Raw genomic sequence first — 25,614 nt, 5'->3', positions numbered from 1 at the left:
GTCTGTTGACTATGTCCCTCCACTCTCTCCTTGCCCGTAGTGTTTCTTCGGAGAAGTCTGATGTCAGCCTGATTGGTTTTCCTTTGAATGTTATCTGTTTCTTCCCTCTTGCCAGCTTCATTATTTTTTCCTTGTCCTGGATTCTTGGGAGCTTTACTATTATGTGTCTTGCTGTATGTTTCCTTTCGTCGTGGAAGTTTGGTGTTCTTCTTGCTTCTTGTATATCAATTTTCAGCTCCTTCTTCACATTTGGGAAGTTCTCTTCAATTATCTCTTTGAATATTTTCTCTGTTCCTACATCTCTCTCCTCTCCTTCTGGTATTCCTATAACTCTTATATTTCCTTTCCTCATGGAGTCAGATAGTTCCCGAAGTCTTTCTTCGTTCTTTTTCCTTCGTACTTCTCTTTCCTTTTCTGTTTTGGTTCTTTTTATTTCTGTGTCTTCAAGAGTACTTATTCGTTCTTCCATTTCATCTATTCTGCTTTCATTGCTTTTCCCAGAATTCTTTAGTTCTTCCATTAATTCTTTGATCTCCTGCATTTCTTTTACTTCCCTCTTTAGGGACTCAATTTCTTTCTTCTGACCATTGTTTTCCCTCTCTAGGGACTCAATTGCATTCTTCTGATCGTTGATTATTTTTCCCTTATCATTGTTTTCCTTTATGACTTCTGTCAGTTTTTTAATCACGGCAATTTTAAATTCTCTTTCTGGAAGGCTCAGAAATTCTTCCAAGTTATTGTCTTTGCAATCTGGGGGCTGGCTTTCTTTTTGTGGTGTGCTTTTTCTCTGGAGAGTTGCTAGGTTGCGTGTGGTTCTTCTCCTCCCTACTGTCTGTTTTCTAATTTGCCGTATGCGTTGGGACACTGTGTTGTTGGGACTGGCCGGCATCTTGGGTGGGCTTCTCTGTTCCCCTCTGGTTCTTCCAGGAGTCATCTGTCAGTTTCAAGCAGCCGGGCGGCCGGGGCTGTGTGCTGGTGCTGGTCTCCTCCTGGGGGGCGGGGCTCTCTTTAATGGCGCCTGGAGCTCACCTCCGCGGCGGATCCTGCAGGGTTCGCCTCAGCTCCCGTTCACGGGGTGTGGTGGCTGCAATAGTTCCTTTCCACTCACAGTCCCGCTTGCTGTGTCCGTTTTTCTTGTTGGCCGTTTTGGTTTGTTGTTTTCCTCCTCTCTGCCGGTCGGAGAGTGCCGCCTCTGTGGGCGGGGGAGGGGAGCAGGGTTCTGCGCTTCCCTCCCTTCTAGTCCTCTTTTATGGCCACTTTCTTCTTCGGGCAGTTCGCTGGCGTCACCCGTTTATCTTCCGTGTCCCAGTTCTCACTGGAACCTGCCGCTTTTCCTCCCTATTAACTTTTTTTAATGGGAGATCTTACTCGCAGCGTCTCCTCGCCGCCATGTTGCTCCGCCCACTCTGGAATTGTTCTTAATGCCCCTTGTTTGGTGTGATCCTGGAGTAAGCAACACTAACCTCTGCTCAGTTTCTTAGACTAGCCACAACTGACCTGTGTTCCTTGTGGCATTCTGACTTCTTTATTGAGTGTTGAAAAAATAAATATAGAATCACATTTTTTTGCTGTCCTAGTAGGGTGAAAACTCTAAGCTGTAATTATTTTGATCTTCTCTACCTTCCTGTTAGTGGTCAATTCTGATTCTTTTGGGTTAATTCATGTTCCTTCCCTTAAAGCTATGCCTCATTCCTGTAACCATCTTCCCCTTAAACCCTATGGTATGAAGATGAAGAAAGCTCTGCCTGAAAAGTGTATTCTAGTGGGCAAACCTCCCATACACACAGTCAGTGTCTGTCTCAATCACTGCTTATCCTTAGCACTCAGCACTGAGAATTAAACTGATACTTAAAAAATATATATTACACAAATAAATTTGAATGCTCAGTGAAATGTTTTCTGGTATTCTGAAAGGAAACGGGCTTTTTTATGAAATACATTTGGGAAAAACTACATTACATACTTAACATTGGAATAGTCACAATACACATTAGTATCCTAAAGTCTCTGAGATGTCTTGGGACAGAATCAAAAGCCTTTGGCCTTATTTATCTGAACATTGGCCAAACTGCTGAGGAAGCATTGGCCTAAAGCAGAACTGGTGTAAGCACAATATTCACATTTAATAAATGCTTCATTTTTAAAAAAGATTTATTTATTTATGCATACAGGAACTGAGGTACAGGCCAGAGGTGTGTGTGTGTGGGGGGAGGGGTGAGAGCATTCACCAGAGACAGAGTGGGGAGCAGAACAGGCAGATTGATTGAAATACACTGCTGAGGGGAGCAGCAGGTGAGCCAGGAGAGGTCTGCTGTGCTATGTCGGTAGCTCCCTGGCCGGGTATCGAACTTGTGCTGCAGTGTCTGTGGACTGCTTCATAGGTTGCGTCTTAACCCCTTGCACCACCAGGGAAGCCCTTATAAATACTTCTTAAAATGTGTTTACTTAATATGCAGTGCTGTGTTCCTGAGTTGTGTAATTCAAGTATTTAGTAACCTCAGGAGGAGATGGTAGCTTCTAGAATGTGTTAGGAGAAATGAGTTGGGGTTGTGGGGGGGAAATAACAAAGGGAAAGGGTGTGTATTTAAATTATTTCCACATTTCTGGGGGGGTTGATAGTGGGCATCAAGAACCTCTATATTTTGACCATATAAATCTATTTTTATAACTATCTATTTTTTTTAAAGATTTATTTATTTATTTATACAAACACTGGGTACAGTCAGAAGCGCGGGAGGGTGAGAAAATTCACCAGAGTCAGAGCAGAGAGCAGAGCAGGCAGACTGATGAAGTACACTGCTGAGGGAAGCAGTGGGCAGCAGGAGAGGTCTGTGCACCATGTGGGATCCTCGCCCAGTGGCTGGGGATCGAACTGGCTCTGCAGAGGCTGTGGGCAGCTTCGCAACCCAGTGCTCAACCGCTGTGCCACTGGGGATGCCCTCTACAACTAGCTCTTAAGGAAGTAGTAAGAATTGTATACAAAGATTTATCAGAATATCAATGATATTTCCATCTCAAAAAGAAATAACCTAAGTATCACAGATTAGGTGATTGGTTGAATAAATAAGTATATAACCATTCTGTGATATATTAAGTGATTGTTTCAGTTCTTTTACTGCAAATAATAATAATAACCAAAATGCTGTCAAACTCAGAAGGCTTTAAACAATAAGTGATTTTTCTTCACCACTCTTTGGGTTGCTTGGGTGTTCTTCTGTTACACACAATGTTGGCTGTCACTTATGGGGACTGGTTCCAGACATCTGGCCTGGACTGGAAGGTGCAAGATGACATATCTCACCACACTCATGTCTTGATGTTGGCTGTTGACTTAGATACTTTGGTTTTCCTCCTTGGGGTCTCTCTCTTCAGGTGATGGCTCATCTGTTAGGGTATTTCTTTGTGGCTTTTTTTTTTTTTTAAGATTTATTTATTTATTTATACAAGCACTGGGTACAGTCAGAAGCGAGGGAGGGTGAGAGGATTCACCAGAGCCAGAGCGGGGAGCAGAACAGGCAGACTGATGAAGTACACTGCTGAGGGGAGCAGCGGGCATGGCAGGAGAGGTCTGCGTGCCATGTGGGCCCCTCGCCTGTGGCCGGGAATTGAACCAGCGCTGCAGAGGCTGCGGGCAGCTTCACAGCCCAGCGCTCAACCACTGCTCCACCGGGGAGGCCCTTTTTGTGGCTTCTTTTTCCCTAGTGGCTTAAACTTCTATTTGTCATGGCAACTGGATTTTAAGAGAACAGAAATGAGCAGCTGCCAGTCTCTTTAGGGCCAGACCCAGCTAGAAACATGTCACTTCTACAGCATCTGTTAATCAAGGGCAGCCAAAATTCAACGAGAAGGGAAATAGAATCCATTTCTTTCTTTTTTTAAAAAAAGATTTATTTATTTTGCATACAAGAGCTGGGATGCAGGCCAGAGGTGCGGAGGGGGAGGCAAGAGAATTCACCAGAGACAGAGTGGGGAGCAGAAAACGTGGATATGCTGAAATACACTGCTGAGGGGAGTAGCGGACCAGGCAGGAGAGGTCTGCCATGCCATGTGAGTCAGCTCCCTGGCTGGGGATTGAACTCGTGCTGCAGTGGCTACCAGTAGCTTCATAGCACTGAGACCCAATCCCTTGCACCACCAGGGAGGCCCTAGAATCCATTTCTTGATACAAGGAGAGACAATTGTGAGGAATTGTGAGGTCATCTTTGGAGACTCGTGGTGGTTATTAAAAAATATTTTTTATAAAAATATTTTGTGGCATTAATGTGAAGTGGAAAAAGCAGAAGATCTTAATAATAAAACATTGAGGGAAAAGAAGAACATAAGACTATATAGAATATAGCACTAATTTTGTCTAATGTTTTATATATATATATATATAGCATATATACGTGGATATATATATATATATATATATATATGCACACATAACATACACCTAAAAGGAATTTTAAGCAACATCAGAAAGTTGTTAATAAAGGTTGTCTGCCTGTTCCGTTCCCAGCTCTGTCTCTGGTGAATCCTCTCACCCGCCCGCATATCTGGCCTGTACTCTGGTCCTTGTATAAATAAAAGAAATCTTTAAAAAAAAAATAAAGGTTGTCTTATGAGTGATAGGATTGAGACTACTTTATTTTCATTCTTTACAGATATCTGTTTAAAATTTTTTTATAGCCATTTATTAGATGTTTTGCTATTCAAGAAAAGTGATTATTTATTTGGCCAATTAGAAAGTGTTTATAAAATTCTGAGATTAGAAAACAAATGTATTATATTCCACAATGCCAATGCTATGAAGTTAGAGCTACAAAGTTTCATCCAAAAATTTTCACCTATTTTGACATTTAAACATATCCTGAATAATTTCTGGGATAGGGCCTCCCTGGTGGCGCAGGCGATTGAGCGCCCACACTGTGAACCTCTCCGCAGCCTCTGCAGCGCGGGTTCGATCCCAGGCGGGCCATCAAGAATCCCACATGGCACAGCAGACCTCTCCTGTCTCTCCCACTGCTCCCCTCAGCAGTGTATTTCGTCAGTCTGCCTGTTCTGTTCCCCGCTCTGTCTCTGGTGAATCCTCTCACCTCCCGCGCATCTGGCCTGTACCCTGGTTCTTGTATAAAAATAAATAAATCTTTAAAAAAATAATAATTTCTGGGATAGATATAAATTTCAAGAGAAAATAAGAAGTTATTTACAAAAAAATATTTAGTACACTCAATACTAGACTTTGTAGCCAATGTGCATAATCTTACATGCATTCATCAGAAAATATGATTGAAGATAAGTGAACATTTAATGCAAAAAAAGACAGAAATACATAAACACAAAAGAAGTAGAAATTATTATTAAGGCTAAAGAAATGCTGATGAAATGGAAGACAAAATGTAGTAAATGTATCAATAAAACCAAAAACTGCATCTTTAAAACACTAAAAATTGAGACAACTTTTGTTATATTGCCATCAAGAGAAACAGAAAAATACAGACATTTGGAATGAGAGATATAACTGGAGGCAATTTTTAAAAAAGCTACCAATAGGATGAAAAATTCTAGATGAAATAGAGTGTTTCTGGAGAAACAGTTTAATAGTTACTAATACAAAATTGGGAGCAAACCTGAATACATAAGTAAACATAGTAAAAAATGAAAAGAGAATCAACAACCAAGCCACTAGGTTTTATGTGTGTGTCCTACTAAACATTTCTGAAATAGAGATGTCTCATATTATGCAAGTTTCATATGTTCCAGAACATATGAATATAGAAAGCTTCTCAATTCGTTCTATGGCACTAATATAAACTGGATATTAAATCTAGAAAAGAAGAACCCAATGCAACTGTGGGCCATTGTATTGTGAACATGTATTGCTCTTTCAATAAATGAACATTATTTCAAACAAGTTAGCACATCTTTTAATCATGTTATGTGTGTTTGTGTGTATATGTATTTTCAAAAGGAACAAAAACACTTTTCATTTGGTTGTTGCAGTTCTCTAAAACCTAGGCTGACTGGGTTGGCTAAATCACTGAAATTTCAAACTGTGTGGACATAAATTTTGTAACATTTGGAATGGAACCTCAGACGTAGCTAGATACTTCCAAAGTGTCTGCCTCTAGACACAAAAGGAGGAACAGAAAAGGACAAGTTAGATTTCATCTCTTTTTCTGTGGACACAGCTCTGTAGTGGTGAATCAGCTAGGTCCTAGATTTCTGGATTCTAAACACAGGTGAGAACAAATTCATTTAGCTACTGGAATTATAGGAGGAAAGAGATTCCTTAAGCTAAAGTAATAAATACGTACATTAGGAAAAAAGAGAGATCTCAAATAGCCCAGCCTTACACCTCAAGGAACTGGAAAAGGAAGAATAAACTAAGACCAAAGTTAGTAGTAAAGGAAGAAAAAGATGAAGAACAGACCAGAAATAAATGACATAGAAACTAAAAAGACAATAGTTCTTTATAGAATTAGAACATACAAGAAGCATGCAAATGAAAACCCCTTGGAATCCCGCCACTGTTAACATTTTGATGTGTGTTGTTCCAATATTTTCTGCAAATATGTGTGTGTATATATGTTTTACCATGTGAGTAAACCATAAATGTTTTTTATTCTGCTCCCACTAGTTTGTCACAAACATCTTTCTATATCATTAAATATTCATGTAACGGTCGATTATTCCATTGTCTGTCTGTCTCTGTCATTTATGTAACTGAATTCCTATTGTTGGAACTGTTGATTCACCTTTTCTTTTACAGATAAGATTATTCATGCAAAAAAATAGATAAATAATGATTTTTGTATATTTCCAAGTGAATCAAAATTAAGCTGTGGCAATGTAAACATTTGAAGTTAATTTCTTTAGTTAGAAACAGGGAAAGTGAAGGCTTTCTCTGTTTAGTTAGGGAAAGAGAAGCCTTTATGGAACATAGTTCTTCGTATTATCTCTGAGGACTCTTCAGGATGTAAGTGACAGATAACCTAACTAGAATTGAGTCTACAAAAAAGGAAATGCATGAGTGAATATGTCGGCCCAGTAATATTGCAGAACAACCAACCACAAAACATCACTGACACACTAAAATGTGTTGGGAGTGCGTGGGGCTTAGTGGATCTCAGCTGAACTTGCTCATGCATTTGGGGCCAACTGCTGGTTGAACAGGTATAGAATGGCTATCAGGAACATTCATGTGAAAGGAGGAAAAGACTGGTCTGTCATATTTTTTAAAGATTTATTTGTTTATGTATACAAGAACTGGGATACAGTCCAGAGGTGTGGAGAGTGAGCGGATTCACCAGAGACAAAGTAGGGAACAGAACAGGCAGACAGACTGAATATACTGCTGAGGAGAGCAGTGGGCGAGTCAGGAGAGGTCTGCTGCACCATGTGGGTAGCTCCCTGGCCAGCCAGGGATGGAATTCGTGCTGCAGTGGCTGCAGACAGCCCCATAGTTTGCGTCCCACCCCACTGAACCACCAAGGAGGCCTTGGGCTGCCATTTTTCTCTGATGATTGCATTTAGGAATCTTTTTGGTCGAACCACCTCTTTTTCTTCTAGCTGCAAGACGGCCAGTAGGGTCTGATGTACACATCAATCCTAGTTGATTGGTGGTAAACTGTCTAGAGTTTTGAGAAAAGTTATGAACTTAAACAGGACTGTGATGGATTAGTCACCTTCACCACCATCAGGTCTCTCCAAAGTCCCTTTGGTGAGAAGTTCTGTGGTGAATATTTTGGAGGTTCTGACTGTCACCTAGTACAACTAAAAAATGCAGAACTTTGATTTACAAAGGAAAAAGGAGCTCTAAGAAATTTTCTCTAAGAAATTTTGACCTGCTTGGGAGTAGGGTGAGCAGAATTTATAAAATGTTGCATGTAGAATCATGTAGTATATAAAGTTTTGGGGTCAGCCTTTAACTGAACATGCATCTGTCTGTCTTTATCTATCCATCCATCCATCATCATCAGTCTATAATCTGTCTTAAAAAATACATTGTAGTTTTAGTCAAAGTTCTAAAGAAGCTTCTTTTCTAATTACCCTTTTTCTTATTTTTCAGATCTCTGACTAGTCGCTTTCTGGGATAGACTGAAAGGAATGCAGTGAAAATTCTGGCCAACAGTGGAAATATTGGCTTAATCCCCAACTGAATATAACATTCCTTCTCTTCAGTAGCACTTCATAATAGAAGAAAAATGTATGGAAGTGCAAGAACAATCACCAATCTGGAGGGGAGCCCTTCTAGATCTCCTCGTTTGCCAAGGTCTCCTCGTTTGGGTCACAGACGAACAAGTAGTGGGGGAGGTGGAGGAACAGGCAAAACTCTGTCCATGGAAAATATTCAGTCCCTTAATGCAGCCTATGCTACTTCTGGACCTATGTATCTGAGTGATCATGAAGGGGTGGCTTCAACAACTTATCCAAAGGGCACCATGACTCTGGGAAGGGCCACAAATCGAGCAGTATATGGAGGCCGTGTCACAGCCATGGGAAGTAGTCCCAATATTGCTTCAGCTGGACTTTCTCACACAGATGTCCTTTCATACACGGATCAACATGGCGGTCTGACCAGCTCATCCCATCATCACCACCACCAGGTACCCTCCATGTTGAGGCAGGTAAGGGATAGCACAATGTTAGACCTTCAAGCCCAGCTCAAGGAACTTCAGAGAGAGAATGACCTCCTCCGGAAAGAGCTAGACATCAAGGATAGCAAGTTGGGATCTTCCATGAACAGTATCAAGACCTTCTGGAGTCCTGAACTCAAGAAGGAGAGAGTCTTGAGGAAAGAAGAAGCAGCCCGGATGTCTGTCCTCAAGGAGCAGATGAGGGTTTCCCATGAAGAAAATCAGGTAGATTATGATTCATCTCATTGTTTTTCAACCTTGGGTTCTTATTGAATTCTTGATGCTTTGCAGATGGTACAATGACCTGTGCAGAAGGAAGTTTGGCATCATCAAGGAATCTATGGCTTAGTGTATATTTCACTGGGAGACTGTGAGAGGGCATAGGAAATAGGAGGTTAAACTCAAGATCTCTTTACTTTCCAACAACCTTTCACATTGTTGCAGGGAGGGGGACTCAATCCTCATTGCCTAACTTTTATACTTGATTAATTTTGTTTTCTTTTTTTTCAGCAGTCACAATAGTGGCTCAGATGTGCTTTCCTCTGAATAGAAGAAGGTGTTTTTTTTTGTTGTTGTTGTAAGAGTAGACACTTTAACAGCAACATTTAGAGGGCCATATTTGACTGGTAAATTGATTTTTTTTTAAAGCATCAGTAACTTTATTTCCTTTCAGAATGAGTCAAGTTTGTTCTCAAAATAGCAAAGTGAACAGTATTAAGTGGGACTGTGTGAAATGGGACTGTGTGAAATTATTTTAGAGAAATACAATAAATTTTAACCGGGCCTTTCTTCCTTCTTTATTAATCTATGTGCATCTACTGTGAGCAAAGTACCTTTTTACTTCTTTGATCCATCTTTCATACCTTAGCAAGATTAGTTTTTTCCAGTGTCTATTTACAGTTATGCTATTTTGCTTTAAAGTCTTTAGTAATTACTCATTGCCTCCAGAATGATTTGAGTTTACAGCACTTCTACTGGAAGGCCTGAGCCAGCCTGTCCAGCCATATTTTGTGCCATCTTCCTGTCCCTCTCCTATGCTATCTGTGCTACCATTTGGTAATTCCTGCACACATTCAGGGTATCCAGCCCCATGCCTTTCCTCTCTGTTTTCCACTGGTTGCCTACTTAGCACCTCTTCTTCCTCCCTTTTCCCTTCCAGTCCTAGCCAGTCTCTATTTTCAAGTCCTATCTCTTCTGTGAGGCTTAGTTTTATGTTGCTTTTACTTCAGAAGGGATTTGGAGTCAGACAGGCCTGGCTTTAAAGCCCAACTTCACTTCTTATTGGTAGTGAAATAAGTGCTACAATATGGGGCAAAGAGAATGCAGTGCCATTTGGCTGAAAAAGTTCACAGCTATCACTTAACTCTCTGTATAAATTTGAGATAATTGTAACTTGGCTGAACTAGTGATTCTCCAGTAATTGGTCTTGCTGTTGGCCTAATGAAGCTCTCTGCCTTTCTTGGGGTCATCTGTTGACCTCCCATCTGTTTCCCTGACTACCATCCCATTTGGAGTCCAAGGGCCTGTGGAAGCATTTGTGATCTGTCTGAGAATCTGCTCTTCACTCTCCTTGTACGTGTGGAAAGCAATCACCTTATCCCTTTGATTAGATTACAGAGACTTTGCTGGTTTTCAGATATGGAAATATGATTTTTAGTTGGAACAGAAAGCTTTGTTCTCCACTCCTAAATCAAATTAATGATCTTCACTATCGTTTCTGCTTTTTTTCTGACTTTGCTAGTTCATGAAGTCCTGTGAACCTGTTATTACTATGTGCATTTCCCAGTTCTGTACTGGTTTTCTTCCTTTTTTAGTTGTTTTTGGAAATAGTAAAATCAGTTTAGGAACTATGCAAGCAGAGACAAAAAGTTTGAAAGCTGTTCTTTAAACTGTCAGCTCCGAAATTATTTGTCTCACCTTCTATCATTATTTTTTTGAGCACAGAATCCTACTTTATACATATATATTTGTTTATAAATTGCATGCTGTGTAATTCATAAAGAATTAATATATTGAGTAAATATATATAATATATTGAGGTAAATTTTAATTACACACAAAACCTTTTGATTCTTAATAATAATATTTTAAATTCCTTGTCCAATTTATGATGGTTACTTCAAAATAAAGTGACTAATCCAATTCTACTAAACTGCCCCATATTGCCTTAGGTCAGAAAAACGGAAGATTCGAGGGTGCTGCCATGGCCCCTTCTTTGTTCTGGAGCCTACTGTGATCACGGGCAACTTTGGGTACTGTGTGTGCATACGGCTATGTGACATGTGACCCATTGAAAGATCCAGTATTAATCTGTATATTAAATATAAGTAAAATTTAATTATTTGCCTTTTTTTAGGTTAAAAAATGTAAGAGGAAGAAGAAGCATGGAGAGTTTGAAAAGTCAGTTTACTTGCAATATGAAGTGGTATTTCAAAGTATAGAACATAAAGAATGACAAAAAGCAAATCATTAAAAAAATTGAAGTATCTCTCCTTCCCCCTTTGGAAGTATGCCAGAATCTTTTTTAGGGGTATATATTGGCACCTGTTGGTCAGGATAGAGTAGATACTGTTGTAGTTATCAACAAACTTCAAATCTCAGAGGTTAAACATAACAGAGATATAGTTTTTGTTCACCAGAAGTCAGAAGCAGGTTTAATGACTTTTCAGGGCAGCTCTCCTCCAGACTGTGACTCAGGGTCCAGGCTTTGGAATCTTGATGCATGTCTTCAAGAGTTGCAGCAGCAGTGGAAGAGATTGCCTGGAGATGGCACATTGATTCCTCAATGCCTCGGACCAGAGGTGACACAATGGCAAGGGGTTGGGACATGTAGTCTTCTCCTCTTTCCAGGAAAGAGGAGAGTAAAGTATAAGGGAGCACTACACATTTCTACTTGGGAAGAGGGAGTTAATATTTGTCAAAAAGTGGGTCTAGGTGAAATAAACTGGGAACAATTCAGAATTCTGGTGTTGCTGCTATTTCTATTATTACTCAACCAGTAGCCATCTTTTGGGGGCTTGCACAGTGCTAGGCATTGTTCTTAGAACTGTGTACATTGTCTTATTTAGTGTTTGCATAAATTAGCTTCAGTAGGTGCTAGACTTTTTCTCATTTTACAGATGCAAAATAAGTGTAGAGAGAAAAAGAAGCTTGCCCAAGTTCACATACCGGTTAGTGACAGCTTTGGACTTTAAGTCTTTTTTATTTTTAAAAAAGATTTATTTATTTATGCATACAAGAACTGGGGTACAGGCCAGAGTGGGGAGAGGTGAGAGGACTCACCAGAGTGGGGAACAGAACAGGCAGATTGACTGAAATACACTGCTGAGGGGAGCAGCAGGTGAGACAGGAGAGGTCTGCTGGGCCATGTGGGTAGCTCCTTGGCTGGCCGGGGATCAAACTCATGCTGCAGTGGCTGTGGATAGCTTCATAGTGCTGTGAATTAATTCCTTGCGCCACCAGGGAGGCCCTGTACTTTAAGTCTCGTCTATTTCATGTCAGCATTCTCAGACGCTCAGATCCTCAGCATCCTCTTAACTTTGTGTTCACTATTGTCTCATCTGATCATTGAACACTGAGATATACATAGAACACTGAGATATGCATAGCAACAAAAAGTTGCTACTTCTGTATGTTAGATTTTAAAATGACTAGTTTTAAGATAATGGTTAAGAATATGGTTTAAGAAGGATTTTTATTTTTAATTAGGAATTTATTTTTCCTAGAAATGTTCTTTTGTGCTATTTAGTGTCTCTACCAATTACTTGCTACAGTTTCCATTTAGAGGAGAAATCTTGGAAACTTTTTATTCTATGGAGGAAAAGAATGTAAAAGAGATAAGGGATACGTTTTGTTTTTTTTTTTTAAATAATTTTTTTTTAAAGATTTTATTTATTTATTTATACAAGCACTGGGTACAGTCAGAAGCGCGGGAGGGTGAGAGAATTCACCAGAGTCAGAGGGGAGAACAGAGCAGACAGAATGACGAAGTACACTGCTGAGGGGAGCAGCGGGTGGCAGGAGAGGTCTGTGCGCCATGTGGGACCCTCGCCCAGTGGCGGCCGGGGATCAAACCGGTGCTGCAGAAGCTGCGGGCAGCTTCGCAACCCAGAGCTCAACCGTTCTGCCACTGGGGAGGCCCGATAAGGGGTACTTGATTGTGATTTCTTATCAACCAGAGATGGCATTTACAAATGTAGTTCTATCAGAGGGTATTTGGGTAATTAGAATTTCACTAACTAAATTCAGATGATCTAAAAACAATCTGAATTGTACTATATGTATAGAAAATGGGAAGTAGTTTCATTATAGGGTGGAGGTGAGGAAGCTAGAACACTCATATATGAAATCACAGTTTCGTGAATTCATTGTTCACTAGCACATACCTTTCCCTTTTATGTGCAGTGTTGTAGAGGTCTTCCACTCATCAAATCCTTGCAGTAGACTTTGAAGTCCTAGAGGTTGTGTATGAGGGAGCTGAACCCAACTCCAGATCGAAGGGTGGGTGAATACTCTCCCTGTTTTATAGGAAGTCCAGCAATATTTGGGAATTTGGAGCTAGTTGCTAAGTGGCTGTGGTCAAATTCTTTATGTACAACTCAGGTTGCTGGATGGAGAGTCCACCCTAGATCCTCTCTTAACTGCCAACCCCCAGGTTCTCCCCAAGGCCCTACTTCTCAGTCATGCAGATCAATCTGAATAGCAATCCACTTGAGATTGCTAAGGGTGACAGTACTGACATTTGGAATCATTGACTTGTTTGTATAAACCAGAGTGCATGGATGAAGAACTTTCTGCTTCATTCTGTACTTTCTTGAATAGAAAAAAAAAGTGGGGCAAAGCACTGTAGACAGCTAATTCTTTGAAACTGCGTGAACTCATAGTCCATGCTCTCAGTGTCACACCTATAGACTGATTTGGGGAGAGGTAATGAGAAAAGATTGGGAATGGGTGTTCATGTGTCACCTGAGGTTGCCCCCTTATTATATTCATTGCTGGTGGGCTTGGGGTGAATGTTGGAGGGGAGAGAATGTAACTATAGGGAAATAAATTGTCCCAATTTTCTCTAAAAGACTGTATGGTTTTGATTTCTTTACTACTCCATTCTACTTACCTGTGTGATGAAGAATAGAGAGAAAGAACATGGTAGTACATTTTTTTTTAAAAAAGTCTAAGGTTTAAATCTTGCAGCTTGGTGCATAGTTATTGACTTCTCATGTGCCTGGGTATTTTGTGCAATTATTGACTTTGCTTTTTTAATGGATTTTTTCCCAAATTAGATGTACACAAAGCAATTTTTAGACATTTTCCTAGGTTGTGCTTGGCTAGCCAAGGATCTGCAAGAATATAAATAGCATCACACACTGGGAGATTGTACTAGATGTAATATTTACCCATCTTGTGTGTGCAGAAGTGGGACAAGGTCATTGGGAAATATAACCTAAGAAGTGTAAGTAAACCTGTCTGGGGATTATTACAGCTTTTAAGCAATGGTTATATGATAATTTCTATTTCTGGCATAACACAAGAGGAAATAATCTAAATCAATATAATATGAGTTTTTGACTACTTTCATCATATGATTTATTGATTCTTATTTTGAGCCTGGAACTTGAAAAGGCTGAGATAGATTACAATTTCACGTTTTCTTCATCATTATTATTTCTTTTATTTGAATTCCTGCAGAGCCATTTCAACAGTGGTCATTCAACTCTTTCAGAAACATTCTTTTATTTATTTCTTTGACAATTGTAATACAAAGCATCCTGATTTTTATTTATTTTTTATTTTTTCCCAAATTATATTTATTGAGGTAAAGTAGATTTACATCTTTGTATCTGCCCCAGGGATTATAGGTTCAAACCTCTACAAATGTATACTTTCATACCCTGTCTACCACTAGTGCCCCAACAGCCCTCTCGCACATTCCAGAGGGGCCCTTCCCTCCCCTTCTCTCACCCTACCAACCTCCCCTTCTGGTTGCCTCAGATTTATAGGCAGATGTTAAGAGTTTATTATTGGTTTGGTTTTGACTCGCCATTTGTTATATTTCTCTATATTCCACATATAAGTGACACCATCTGGTATTTGTCTTTCTCTGACTTATTTTGCTTAGCACAGTTCTCTCCAGTTCCACCTATGTTGTTGCAAATAGCAGGAGTTCATCTCTCTCTCTCTCTTTTTTTTTTATTTCTGAGTATTTCATATAGCCCATGAAACCACACAAATATATTTAAAATCTCTGCTTGTATCATATCCACTAACAATCAATTGCCTAAATCATGCTATGTGGTCTAGAGGGTGAGGTCAGGGATCTCCATTCCTTGCCAAAACAGAAAGGAAGTGAAACAAACAAACAAAACACACAAACACACACACTAATTCCATCTGTCACAGATTGAATATTCTTAGAACTAAAGGTACTGAAGCCATCCTTGGGAAAGGCTGCTTCAGGAGAACCTCTGGAGGTGAGACGTGGAAGTTTAAGAACTGTGGAGACAGATGATCACAGTCAGTTTGGGCAAAGGGTCCTCATGGTGCCTGATGAATGGCTCAGTTCAGGCTGTGCTGTCTTTTCTTCAATATCTCTAATGAAATCCAAGTAGAAACCTGGAAGTTACTGCAAGAACTTTTGTTTTTCTGATAAAAGGGATAAATGTCACCAGCAATGTTCCTTCTTCTTCTTCCTGCCTTGAGTGCCAAAAGAAAAGGTACATTTTAATGAGGTGAAATGAGATCTTGAAGGACCTTATATATTAGAATAAAAAAATTGACTTGCTATTTGTATTGGGCAATAATCCAAAGTAGTGACATGAAAACTAGTGAAAAAAAAGCAAATTCATTAATTCCTGTAATGTAATGGAATTACAAAACGACTCAGGGATGGAGTTTGGGGTTGACTGGATCAAGGGTCTCAAACTATAAGAGGACTTTTTCTCTCCTCATTCCTTCATCTTTGATTCTCAGTGTCTGCCTTTGTCTCTAGAAGAAGCCTCATTTTCTTCTTTATGTGGTGAGCAGTCTTGCCCCAGACTGAAGGGTTAAGGGATCCCTATGTCTTCACTTCCCATTTGGAAAACTTATGGAAAGACTTTGGTCCTATCTTGGTCATGTCCTGCCATCAGGACTTGGTGACTACTTGTGGCAGGTAGGGACAGGTACGTGTAGAGGGATTATTAATAGGGTCATGTGACTGGTGACCCTATTAGAACTGCAGGAATTGTGAGAGGAGCAAGTGTCTAAAGGAACTGAGAAGAAGGGCAAAGAGATGCCCAAGGACAAAACCAGATATCTCCTGCACTGATGTGAGTTGCTTTTAGGCACCCTCTTCCTCTGAATGTTAACGGTTTATAAGTCATGTCAAGAGATCTGAGAACTTAAGAAACCAATCATCTGTCATGTCTATGAAAAAACTGTAACAAATTTTTTCATTTTTTACTCTGAGTTGAAGTGTGAGTGTCTGTGCTTTCCCAAAGTTACATTGGCAGTTGGATTTAGAACTAGGTAACATAAACTAGTTTAGCAGCACAACATAACTAGAAATACTGAATCTTGAGCCAAAAAAATGTCCATCTTCCTCCTCTTGAAAAAGTCTTGGAGCCTTAGCTCTTCAGAGAACTATAGCTTTTGTCTACCTTTCCAGAAATGTGGAAAAACTTTGGTCCAGACTTAGGCAATGACCTACTTAGACTGAAACCACAATTTTAAATGCCTTTCATGGGTAGGTGAAAACTTCCTTTGGTTCTGAAGATAGATGAGATGGCATGGAGCCAACAGTTGATTGTTTGCTAGAATATAGGAGAAAGATTTGAAGTGAACTATACATCTTTGTCACAGATGTCAGCTGTTTTTTTTGCCTCTGTAATCTCTTGCAGTCAGCCTGAGAATCAGCCATGTGCACTGCATTAGTAGCCTTACAGATTTTTTTATTCCCAGGTTTTCTTATGAAAGACTTGGCCAGTTGTAGGAAAATAAACATTCCTGTATGCTGGACCTTGGGAGAGCTAAATGTCTTCCATCTTCCATTTTCTCCCTGAATCACATTATTTTGGCTATAGAATAGCAACAACACACAATCACCCCCCAAAAAACATATTGGAATATTTCAATGAGGATATTATTTTAATCTTACTTATGCCAAAGGTACTTATTGAAACCAAGTTCTGGAAAGAGAAGGAAGAGGGAGTGGTCACCCCTAAAACATTCTCTGCCTCATAAAATTCCCCATAGACGACATCCTCAGAGAACTTTAAGAAGCAAGTCTATGTTGACAGGAGAAAAGTAACAGTGATTTTATCAGCCAAAGCAGACGGGGTGGGTGCTGAACCTGGCCTCTTCTGGCCAGAGTGCAATTTCAGCTTCTATAATTAGTTGCAGGTGGAGCTCTTGTGTTGTTGTTTTGGAGTCCACTGACATCTGTGTGCAAATTCCCACCACCCCCAGTTGGCATTTGGATGCAATAAGTGGTTTGGCTTTGCAGGAATATAGAAAATTGTAAATCTATTTCACACACATATATAGATAAAGCTGCTCCAAAGGTCAGGTTCTGAAAGCTGTGGAAAGCATTTTCAAAAGTTTGGGAAGTAGGTTTTAGGCAGAGTGTGGGCATGCAGCCAAGATTTGGGGCTGTCTGACAAACAGAATTCTGGCATGCTCAGTTTCTGCTCTGTTGCTCTGTGAAGCCAACATTTGATTTTATCTTGGAAGGGATGTGCAGCCATTTTGTATTTTGGTAGGAAAGTAATGGAGAGAAGTAAAGACTGAGGCAACTATTTCTCATCATATAAACCCATGGCTGGGTTTATACTGTCTTATTTGGCTAGATACATTGATCATTGATCATCATACATTGAGTGGTTCTCAACCAGAAGCAATTCCATCTTTCAAGGACTTTGACAATATCTGGAGACATTTTTAATTGTGTAACTGGGTGGGGCATGCTTCTAGGATCTGGTGGGTAGACAACCAGGCTGCTTTTAAACATAATCCGGTATGTAGGATATCCTCTCACATTATCTGGCCAAGAATGCCAACAGATATAAGAGAAACCCTGAGTTAATTGGATTATTACTATATCTTAATTTTTCTTGATTCTCTGCACTCAATTCTTTTACTTTGTGATGATCAAAATGTATATTTCTATAAAAGGAATGATCTGATTCATCATTGTATGGGAAATAATTAATTGTGAATGATGTCTTTTACTTTTTTTTTTTTAATCTTGACCTAGACAGTAATAAGGGATTTTTAAGTACCTTGAGATCTCTTATAAGGAAATGGGTAACTCTTTAAGGAAATGAAGTCAGATTTTAAACTATTACCTCTTCATATTTTTACTCATTTTTTAATGGTAGTTTTGTCCATTACTGGTATTTGATCTTGAAATACCATTTCAAGCATTTTAAGCATTTTTCAGCCACTTACTCTATGCCAGAAATTTGCTAGTTGCTTTCTATGTGTGTGAGCTCAATAGCCCTGTAAAACACATGGCATCCACATTTTATAGATGAGAAAGAAAGACCACCTGATGTCTCATCAGAGGAAAATACCAAAGGAACATTCTTGGAAACTCACACAGAAAGATGAGAGAAAGTAACTTTAGGGCTGGCCAGAAAATTTAAAGCATGGGTGGCAGAGGAATGAGAGAGATTATCTCTTAGGATGCTTAATAATGGCATATTCCTTTGACAAACTCCCTGGATCCCAAAGAGCAGACATTCAAGAATGGGGAAATGCTTTATTATGGATTATTGGACTCCAGTGAGATGTGCTTACTAATTCAATTAGAATTCTTTATCATCCTGCCTCCCTCTACAGGAACTTGAGGGGACACAGATAGCCTCTAGGCCTGAGAGTCGCTGTCATGTCTCAGCTTCCTGTCTGGGTGGGTTTTTCATCTCACTGGCACTGGTCACACCTATTCAGGAGCTGTCATTTTGGACTGTTACAAGTTTTGTGTCTCAAAGTCGGATCTTCCCTTCGTGGGTCCCAGATTCCTTTCCCAGAATCATGTTAGTTGGAAAATGATCAGGAATAAAAATAAAGTTTCTCACTCTCTCATTTTCTCTTTTGATAGGTTTTTATACAAAGTCTGTGAAAAAGAGGCCACTCAAGAAAAGCGTACATGTCTTCTCCATGTAAATGTTCAATAGAAATTGCCTGGAATTGCTGTTTCAATTTCAAATTCAGAGAACCAAGAATCTGGCCCAGCTCAAATCTGGAGCCTGGTTTAGGTCCAATCAGTTGTGAACAAAGGAATGATATCCAAACCCCCTCAGCAAAACTATGAAAAGAAAAAGGGACATGATGGCTAGATTCTCTCACAAGGGTGCTTGTGGGTAAGAAGAAAGGACAGCTATTGCTGGGAACATTATATGTTTATGCAACTTGTAATGGGGAACTCTCTGTATTTCAGTTACTAGGAAGACCAAGACCAATGAAAGGAAGTTAACTAACTACAGTGATCTTTCTGTAGTCAGCTATTTCAAAAACATTGGCTTCTGTAGCCTTCTGGAATCTCTTGACCTTCACTTCCACTTGGTCAGTTTGCACTTTGTGCCCAGAGTTGGTATTGAGTGTCACCAGATTAATTCATGTTGTCTTAATTTTTGTGGACCCATGTGATTCCTTTGTATAATGTCAGGTTGCATCTTCTATGGAACTTTAAAAAATTCTCTGCTTTTCTTAAACTCCCTTTTTGGGTCTCCAGAGTGGATGGAATTACAGGGTTACCTAGGATTTCCAAACTTTTAAAACTAGATGTGTTATAAACTGATGTCTTCTATCTTGAGGTATAATAACATTCTAAAAAAATATAGTAGTTAAATGTTATTCGACACATGATCTAAAAAGCAATTGAAAAAAGTCGAAATTCGTTGTTCTTTCCTTGGAAGAGCTTTCTGAAATATCCATGTAAAATAATGTAAAAATTCTCAAGACATCCTGAAATCAATAAAAATCAGTAAATATATGGGAAGGAAAGTTGTACCAGTGTATATGTGATGGCCAAATTTAGAAATGCTCAAATTTAGAAATGTAGTAAATAATAAACAATAATTGCCTTCTCAAAAATTTTAAACTTTCTATAGTTTTTAATTTTGGGGAGCCATTCACTGTTTGAGAAGCCAATGAAAACTTTGTAATTTACCCTAGAATAATATGCATTTCACTTCTTCAACTCTGCCCTAAACTCCGAGGACATCTAAGGATATTTCAGTAAATCCTCTCTCTAGATATTGCCATTTAATATTAAGTGTTGCACATCTATTAGGAGGAAGTAGTTCCTGGTATAATGAAATGAATGTGCGCTTGGTAATGTGAGACATCTTGGCTTCACTGCTCTCCAGTTTGTACTAAGTAGGGAACATGTGACAGGATTTTGGTGATAGTTGAAGAGTAGTAAGTAAGTTGGTAGGGTGGAAATTTGTAGATGGATTGTGCCAGATTCACTGAATGTATCCAGGTGCAGTACTAGATGTGGTATATTTTAATCCACCCTCAGGAATAGATTACCCTGAGACAGTGTGCATAGTGTTAGGTGGCAGAGTAAAGCACAAGTTTAAATATTTCCATTAAGAACGTTAAGTTCATTATGTTTGTCTTGAGATGCCAAACTTCCTAGTTTACTTCAGATTATTTCATTTTCCTTCTTTGTAATTGCAAATAAAACATAATACTGCAAATTAGATTACATTGTAGGCATTTGTGATAGAGCAAGGAACAAAAGATTCTGTCAAGTTATCAAGGAAGGTTAACTGGGGACCTACCATGTTCCCAGTCATAAACTAAGGACTAAGGGACCCTTTCTGTGCCCTTACCAGCTTGTGAAAATCATGAGAGACCCACTTCTTTATCTTGTGTAGAACATGACTAAGGGACACAGTGGTGAGATACCCTATTTTTTTAAAAAAGATTTATTTATTTATGCATACAAGAACTGGGGCACAGGCCAGAGGTGCAGGGGTGAGAAGATAAGATTCACCAGAGACAGAATGGGGAACAGAACAGGCAGATTGACCGAAGCACACTGCTGAGGGGAGCAGTGGGTGAGTCATGTGGGTATCTCCCTGGCCAGGGATCGAACTCATGCTGCAGTGGCTGTGGACAGCTTCATAGCTTGCATCTTTTTTTTTTTTAAGATTTATTTTTTATTTATACAATAGCTGGGGTACAGACCAGAGGCGCGGGAGAGTGAGAGGATACACCAGAGACAGAGTGGGGAGCAGAACAGGCAGACAGACCGAAAGCACTGCTGAGGGGAGCAGCGGGCGCGACAGGAGATGTCTTCTGTGCCATGTGGGAATCTCCCTGGCCGGCTGGGAATTGTACCCGCGCTGCAGAGGTTTCGGACAGCTTCACAGCGCTGTGCTCAACCCACTGCGCCACCGGGGAGGCCTCATAGGTTGTGTCTTAACCCCCTATGCCACTGGGGAGGCCCAAAATACCTCATTTTTGATGGACAGTTGATTCTACTTTGGAACTTTACTTGACATTAAGTTTGAACTTGGAAGGACGCTCCTTGTCCAATTAATTAAATTTTCTGAAAAGTTCTTTGCATGAGCTTTGCTCTCTTTTATAGAAGCCTGCCAAAGTCTAGGAGAGTAGACACAGCATTCTCCAAACACCCAGTCAGTATAGGGTTCCTGGAAAGTGTTGGGGAGGGAGAATTGGGGAGATCTAGGTAAGAACCTTTTTAGATCTATTAGTATTCTCACATTTTATTTTATTTATTTTTAAAAAATATTTTATTTTATTTAATTCTTACATCATTTTTCATTTTTGCACAATGTATGCATTTTCATTTTGGTTATATTCCCCATACAATTGAAACCCTCCCCCCTTTGTTTTGACCTTAGTCCTTCCTCTCCGCCCCCGTAGTGTGTCTCTGGTTTATAGTTGCTTGTTGATTTTGATTTTTACTTTGTATTAATTAATCTTTTTCCTGGTCCCTTATTTAGGTTTTCTAAATTCCTGCTATGAGTGAGACCATCCGGTACTTTTCTTTTTCGCTGATTGCATACAAAACAAGCCTCAGAGGGGAGATCACTTGTCCGAGGTTGCAGTTAGTGTGGCGTTTGAACCCAGGCAGACTGACTTCAAAGTCGGTCTCCAAAGTTCACATTGGCTGAAGTGTGACATGAACAACTGTGTGTACCCTAGGTGATTAAAGGACAGGCTTGGATACCTTGAAACACCTGCATTAAATACCTTGAAAGCCCATGTTCAGAAAGTCATTGCCCTTCCAAATTTCTTCCAATACTTTTGATAAACTTCAATGAGAAAAATCTCAATTTGGTGTCAGTCTGGAATACCTTCTTAATACCTATTTGGTGCTTCTTACTCTTAGTACTGGGTGTATGTTGACATTCCCGCATGATTTGTAATTGTCAGTTTTACCCTTTGCATCTGATTTGCTGCTCATTCAGTGTTTGTGAGCTGACTAGTAATGTGCATCAGTGGGACCTGCCTTCTCAATTCTTGCTTGGCTGTCTTTGACAGTGGTGATGAACCCCAGCTGTGGACATGGATTGCCTATCTTCCATTTCCAACTGCAGTACTGTGGACAACTTAACGTTCTTCTTTTTTTTTTCAAGATTTATTTTACTTATTTATGCATATAAGAACTGGGGTCCAGGCCAGGTGCTGTGGCGGGGTTGGGGAGTGGTGAGAGGATTCACCAGAGACAGAGTGGGGAGCAGAACAGGTGGATCTACTGAAATACAGTGCTGAAGGCAACAGTGGGTGAGACAGGAGAGGCCTGCTATGCCACATGGGTCACATACCTGCCCGGGGATTGAACTCATGCCCCAGTGGCTGGCCATAGCTTGATAGCACTGAGACTTTAACCCCTATGCCACCAGGGAGGCCCAACTTACTTTATTTCTTTGAGCCTGTTTCCTCACCTGCAAAGTAGGCATAATAATATTACCTATGTTAGGTATGTTTACTAGGGGAAATTACTGAGAAATTAAATTGTATTAAATGAAGGAGTTGTATGAAAGTACTTAGTGCCATAATAATACAAGTAAATATCTAAATAATTGATGACAATAAACATGAAGGAAATCAATCTGAGGACAAAGGCAATACATGGGGAAGTAAAGAACTGGGAGAATGTCAGGGAAATGGAAACAGCCATACCTAAAGATCACCTTACTTCTGGATTTCTTGCATTTGTGTAAGTCATTCTGACTTGAGGCTTTATTATTAATGGCAATAGCCAATATATTTTGATTGATAGGACCATAAATAGACAGGGATCTTTGTTTGAAAGCTTTGTGGGTTATAAAAATGAGTAGGTCCAAATTCCTCCTGCAAGAATCTAGTCTAGCAGAGAAAATACTATACTCATAAAAACGCATTCAAGAAAAACCCAGTAAGAAAAGGAAGAAAGTTGTACTTGTCATTTAAAGATACAATTAAAATGCTTTAGGAGCCCAGAGAAGGAAGAGATGAGGGAAGACTTTTATAGGGAAGGTGGTATCGGAGGCAGTCCCTGAAGATGGACATTTAATGTTAAAAAAGTGTGTAAGATGGAAGTAAGGTAGGTGACAGAGTCCAGATTCTCAGTAGAGGACATGACCAAGAGAAACTAGATGACTAGAAATTTATTTCATAAAGCATAAAATTGAACATGGGTAAAAAGTGGTCCAACTATTGCACTCATGTTTAAAGAAGAGAAAGAGGAATTGGGTAATGGAGGTCACCTTTTATTTTTCTGAATCAAGAGAAGTTATGTGTGGGGCTTAGTATATGGAAACACATGTTGGGACAACCTGTATTTAGCTTCTGTGATTTTCCCTTTGTGTCCCTGGCTCTGGGAACTCCTCTAGTGTTTCCATGGTACAACAGAAGGATGAATAGAAGTGTTTCTTTGTCAGTGCTGATGACCAATAGGGAAAGATTCTTGTGGATCCAGAAGAAATTCTGGGTCTGCTGAATTGACAGCGACTGAGTTTTCCGTGGCTAAATTCCTTGACATGCCTTTTCTATCATTAGTGTGTGTGTATACACACACACATACATGAGAGAGGGAAAACTGCCACCTCCAAAACTTGATGCCTAAGTATTGTTATATGCCAAGGAGATGCCGCATTACTATCTTCAGAGAACTTTTTATTACCCTGTTCTTTTTCATTAACAGAGTGAATGGAATTAGAATATTCTGCTCTCGAAATCAGGTGCATATGAACTTCCTAAGGGTGGTTAGGGGAGATTTTGACCAGGGTATTGATCTCCTTAAATAAATCCAAGTCAGTTCATATTTTTCAGATGACTGCTCTGGAAAAGGTTGGGCCATAACCATACCATTCTCACACTAAATTAAAAAAAAAAAAAGAAAATTATGTTACATTTTTCTGATAGGTTGTATAGAAAGTTTCTGCAGTCTGAGATGGAAACTGTAAAATTTTGTATCACTATAGAGGGGTAATAGAGAAAAAAAGAATATGACTTCCCAGTAAATGCTGTTGTCTAAACCCTCAGGAATGGCAAGCTTTCAAGTTGCCCTATGAATATCACATGGCTCCCAGGTCTAGTGGAACCACACATAATCCAACGAGGTAAAATCCTGAAGTTCAGATGAGGTGTCTGATAGACTTTTGTAAACATTAACCTATTTTGCTAATTTACTCATTCCTTTTGCAGCTTACGCTGGACAACTACAACTCTTATAATGTCATTGTAACAGTTTGTATCAAAAGAATGGTCCTGCAAATAAACTTTTCTAACCCAAATTTCTCCACTAGCCTTAGATGTATCTTCCCCCTTTCCAGTGGAGACACCACTAGGTTCCCCCGTGGGGTTACACAAGGTGATGACTGAATGACAAATGGATCAAGTCAACAAAATGGAAGAAGTCTGCCCTGTGCTGGAGTAGGTGCTGAGAGTTAGTAATGGACAAAAATGGCTGCCTGTGTGGAGCTTCCATTCTGATGGGGAAAACAAAAAGCATTACTTTTTTTTTTTTAAATCATGTTTTATTTATTTTTTTTTTTTTTAGTTTTTTTTTTTTTTATAGAGGCATGTTTTTATTTATTTATTTGTTTTTTTTTTTTTTTTTTTTGTTTGTTTATACATGCACTGGGTACAGTCAGAAGCGCAGGAGGGTGAGAGAATTCACCAGAGCCAGAGCGGGAAGCAGAGCAGGCAGAAGGACCGAAGTACACTGCTGAGGGGAGCAGCGGGCGGCAGGAGAGGTCTGCACGCCATGTGGGACCCTCCTCTGGTGGCCGGGGAGCAGCCGGGGATCGAACCGGCGCTGCAGAGGCCGCGGGCAGCTTCGCAACCCAGCGCTCAACCGCTGCGCCACCGGGGAGGCCCCTAAATCATGTTTTATTGCAAAACGTCACTTGTCCAAGTGGTGATGCTGAGTCAGGTTGTAGGTTTCTGACATCAACTTTCTTTCAACCTGTGACAGAACATGATCGTGGACATGGGAAAAGTGGATGTTGGGGTGTAGTAGGTTGGAAGTGGTAATGTTGATTTTCATACTCTTTCTGCAAGGAGTTTGGCTTTGAAGATGGGAACTGGGTGGGGAGGGGCTTGTAGAGCTTGGGGACTCTTCCCTGACCAATGTGTGATATACTTGACCATATTCACTAGCTTGTGAGAAATGGGTCAGTAGAGAGGGTTTGTTGGTTGGACAAAGCTTGCAAGAGGATGGAAGAGATGAGATCAACCTTGAGTGGGGGGAGAACTTTCCCTCCTCGAGCCCAGAGAGGAGGTTGTCAAGGAAATGAAAATGTCCAAAAAGCAACAGTAGTAGATGTGAAGTAAAGGAAGTAACTTCTCACCACCTAAGGACTCTAGCTTAACAAAAAGAGAAAATCCCAGACTGGGCATTAATTTAGATTTGACTTTGGTACCAGTGAGGCTATGATGTTGGCTATATCACCTGTTCTGGGCCTCAATTTTCCCTGACTGCATCACTGTAATGAATAAAATTATTTCAGCCTTCCCTATTGGTTGAAACATGCCACAGCTCTAAGCTACT

At 39.9% G+C, this 25,614-nt stretch overlaps 1 protein-coding gene across 4 annotated transcripts in view; it reads left to right on the top strand.

Moving 5' to 3' along the window:
• The window catches only part of ERC2 (ELKS/RAB6-interacting/CAST family member 2), an 847,094-nt gene that overhangs the window by 27,275 nt on the left and 794,205 nt on the right, over nucleotides 1-25,614 (top strand). For all 4 annotated transcript variants that reach the window (XM_054694730.1, XM_037501575.2, XM_054694735.1 and 1 more), the window contains exon 2: nucleotides 8,054-8,846. In XM_054694730.1, the coding sequence (XP_054550705.1) occupies nucleotides 8,190-8,846 (657 nt within the window). In that variant the 5' untranslated portion in view covers nucleotides 8,054-8,189. The remainder of the gene's footprint in view (nucleotides 1-8,053; nucleotides 8,847-25,614) is intronic.

This window comes from Talpa occidentalis, unplaced genomic scaffold (assembly GCF_014898055.3).
Source record: "Talpa occidentalis isolate TD23 unplaced genomic scaffold, MPIMG_talOcc4v2.1 talOcc4.10, whole genome shotgun sequence".
NCBI lineage: Eukaryota > Metazoa > Chordata > Mammalia > Eulipotyphla > Talpidae > Talpa > Talpa occidentalis.
This window is presented reverse-complemented; position numbering and strand designations above follow the sequence as displayed.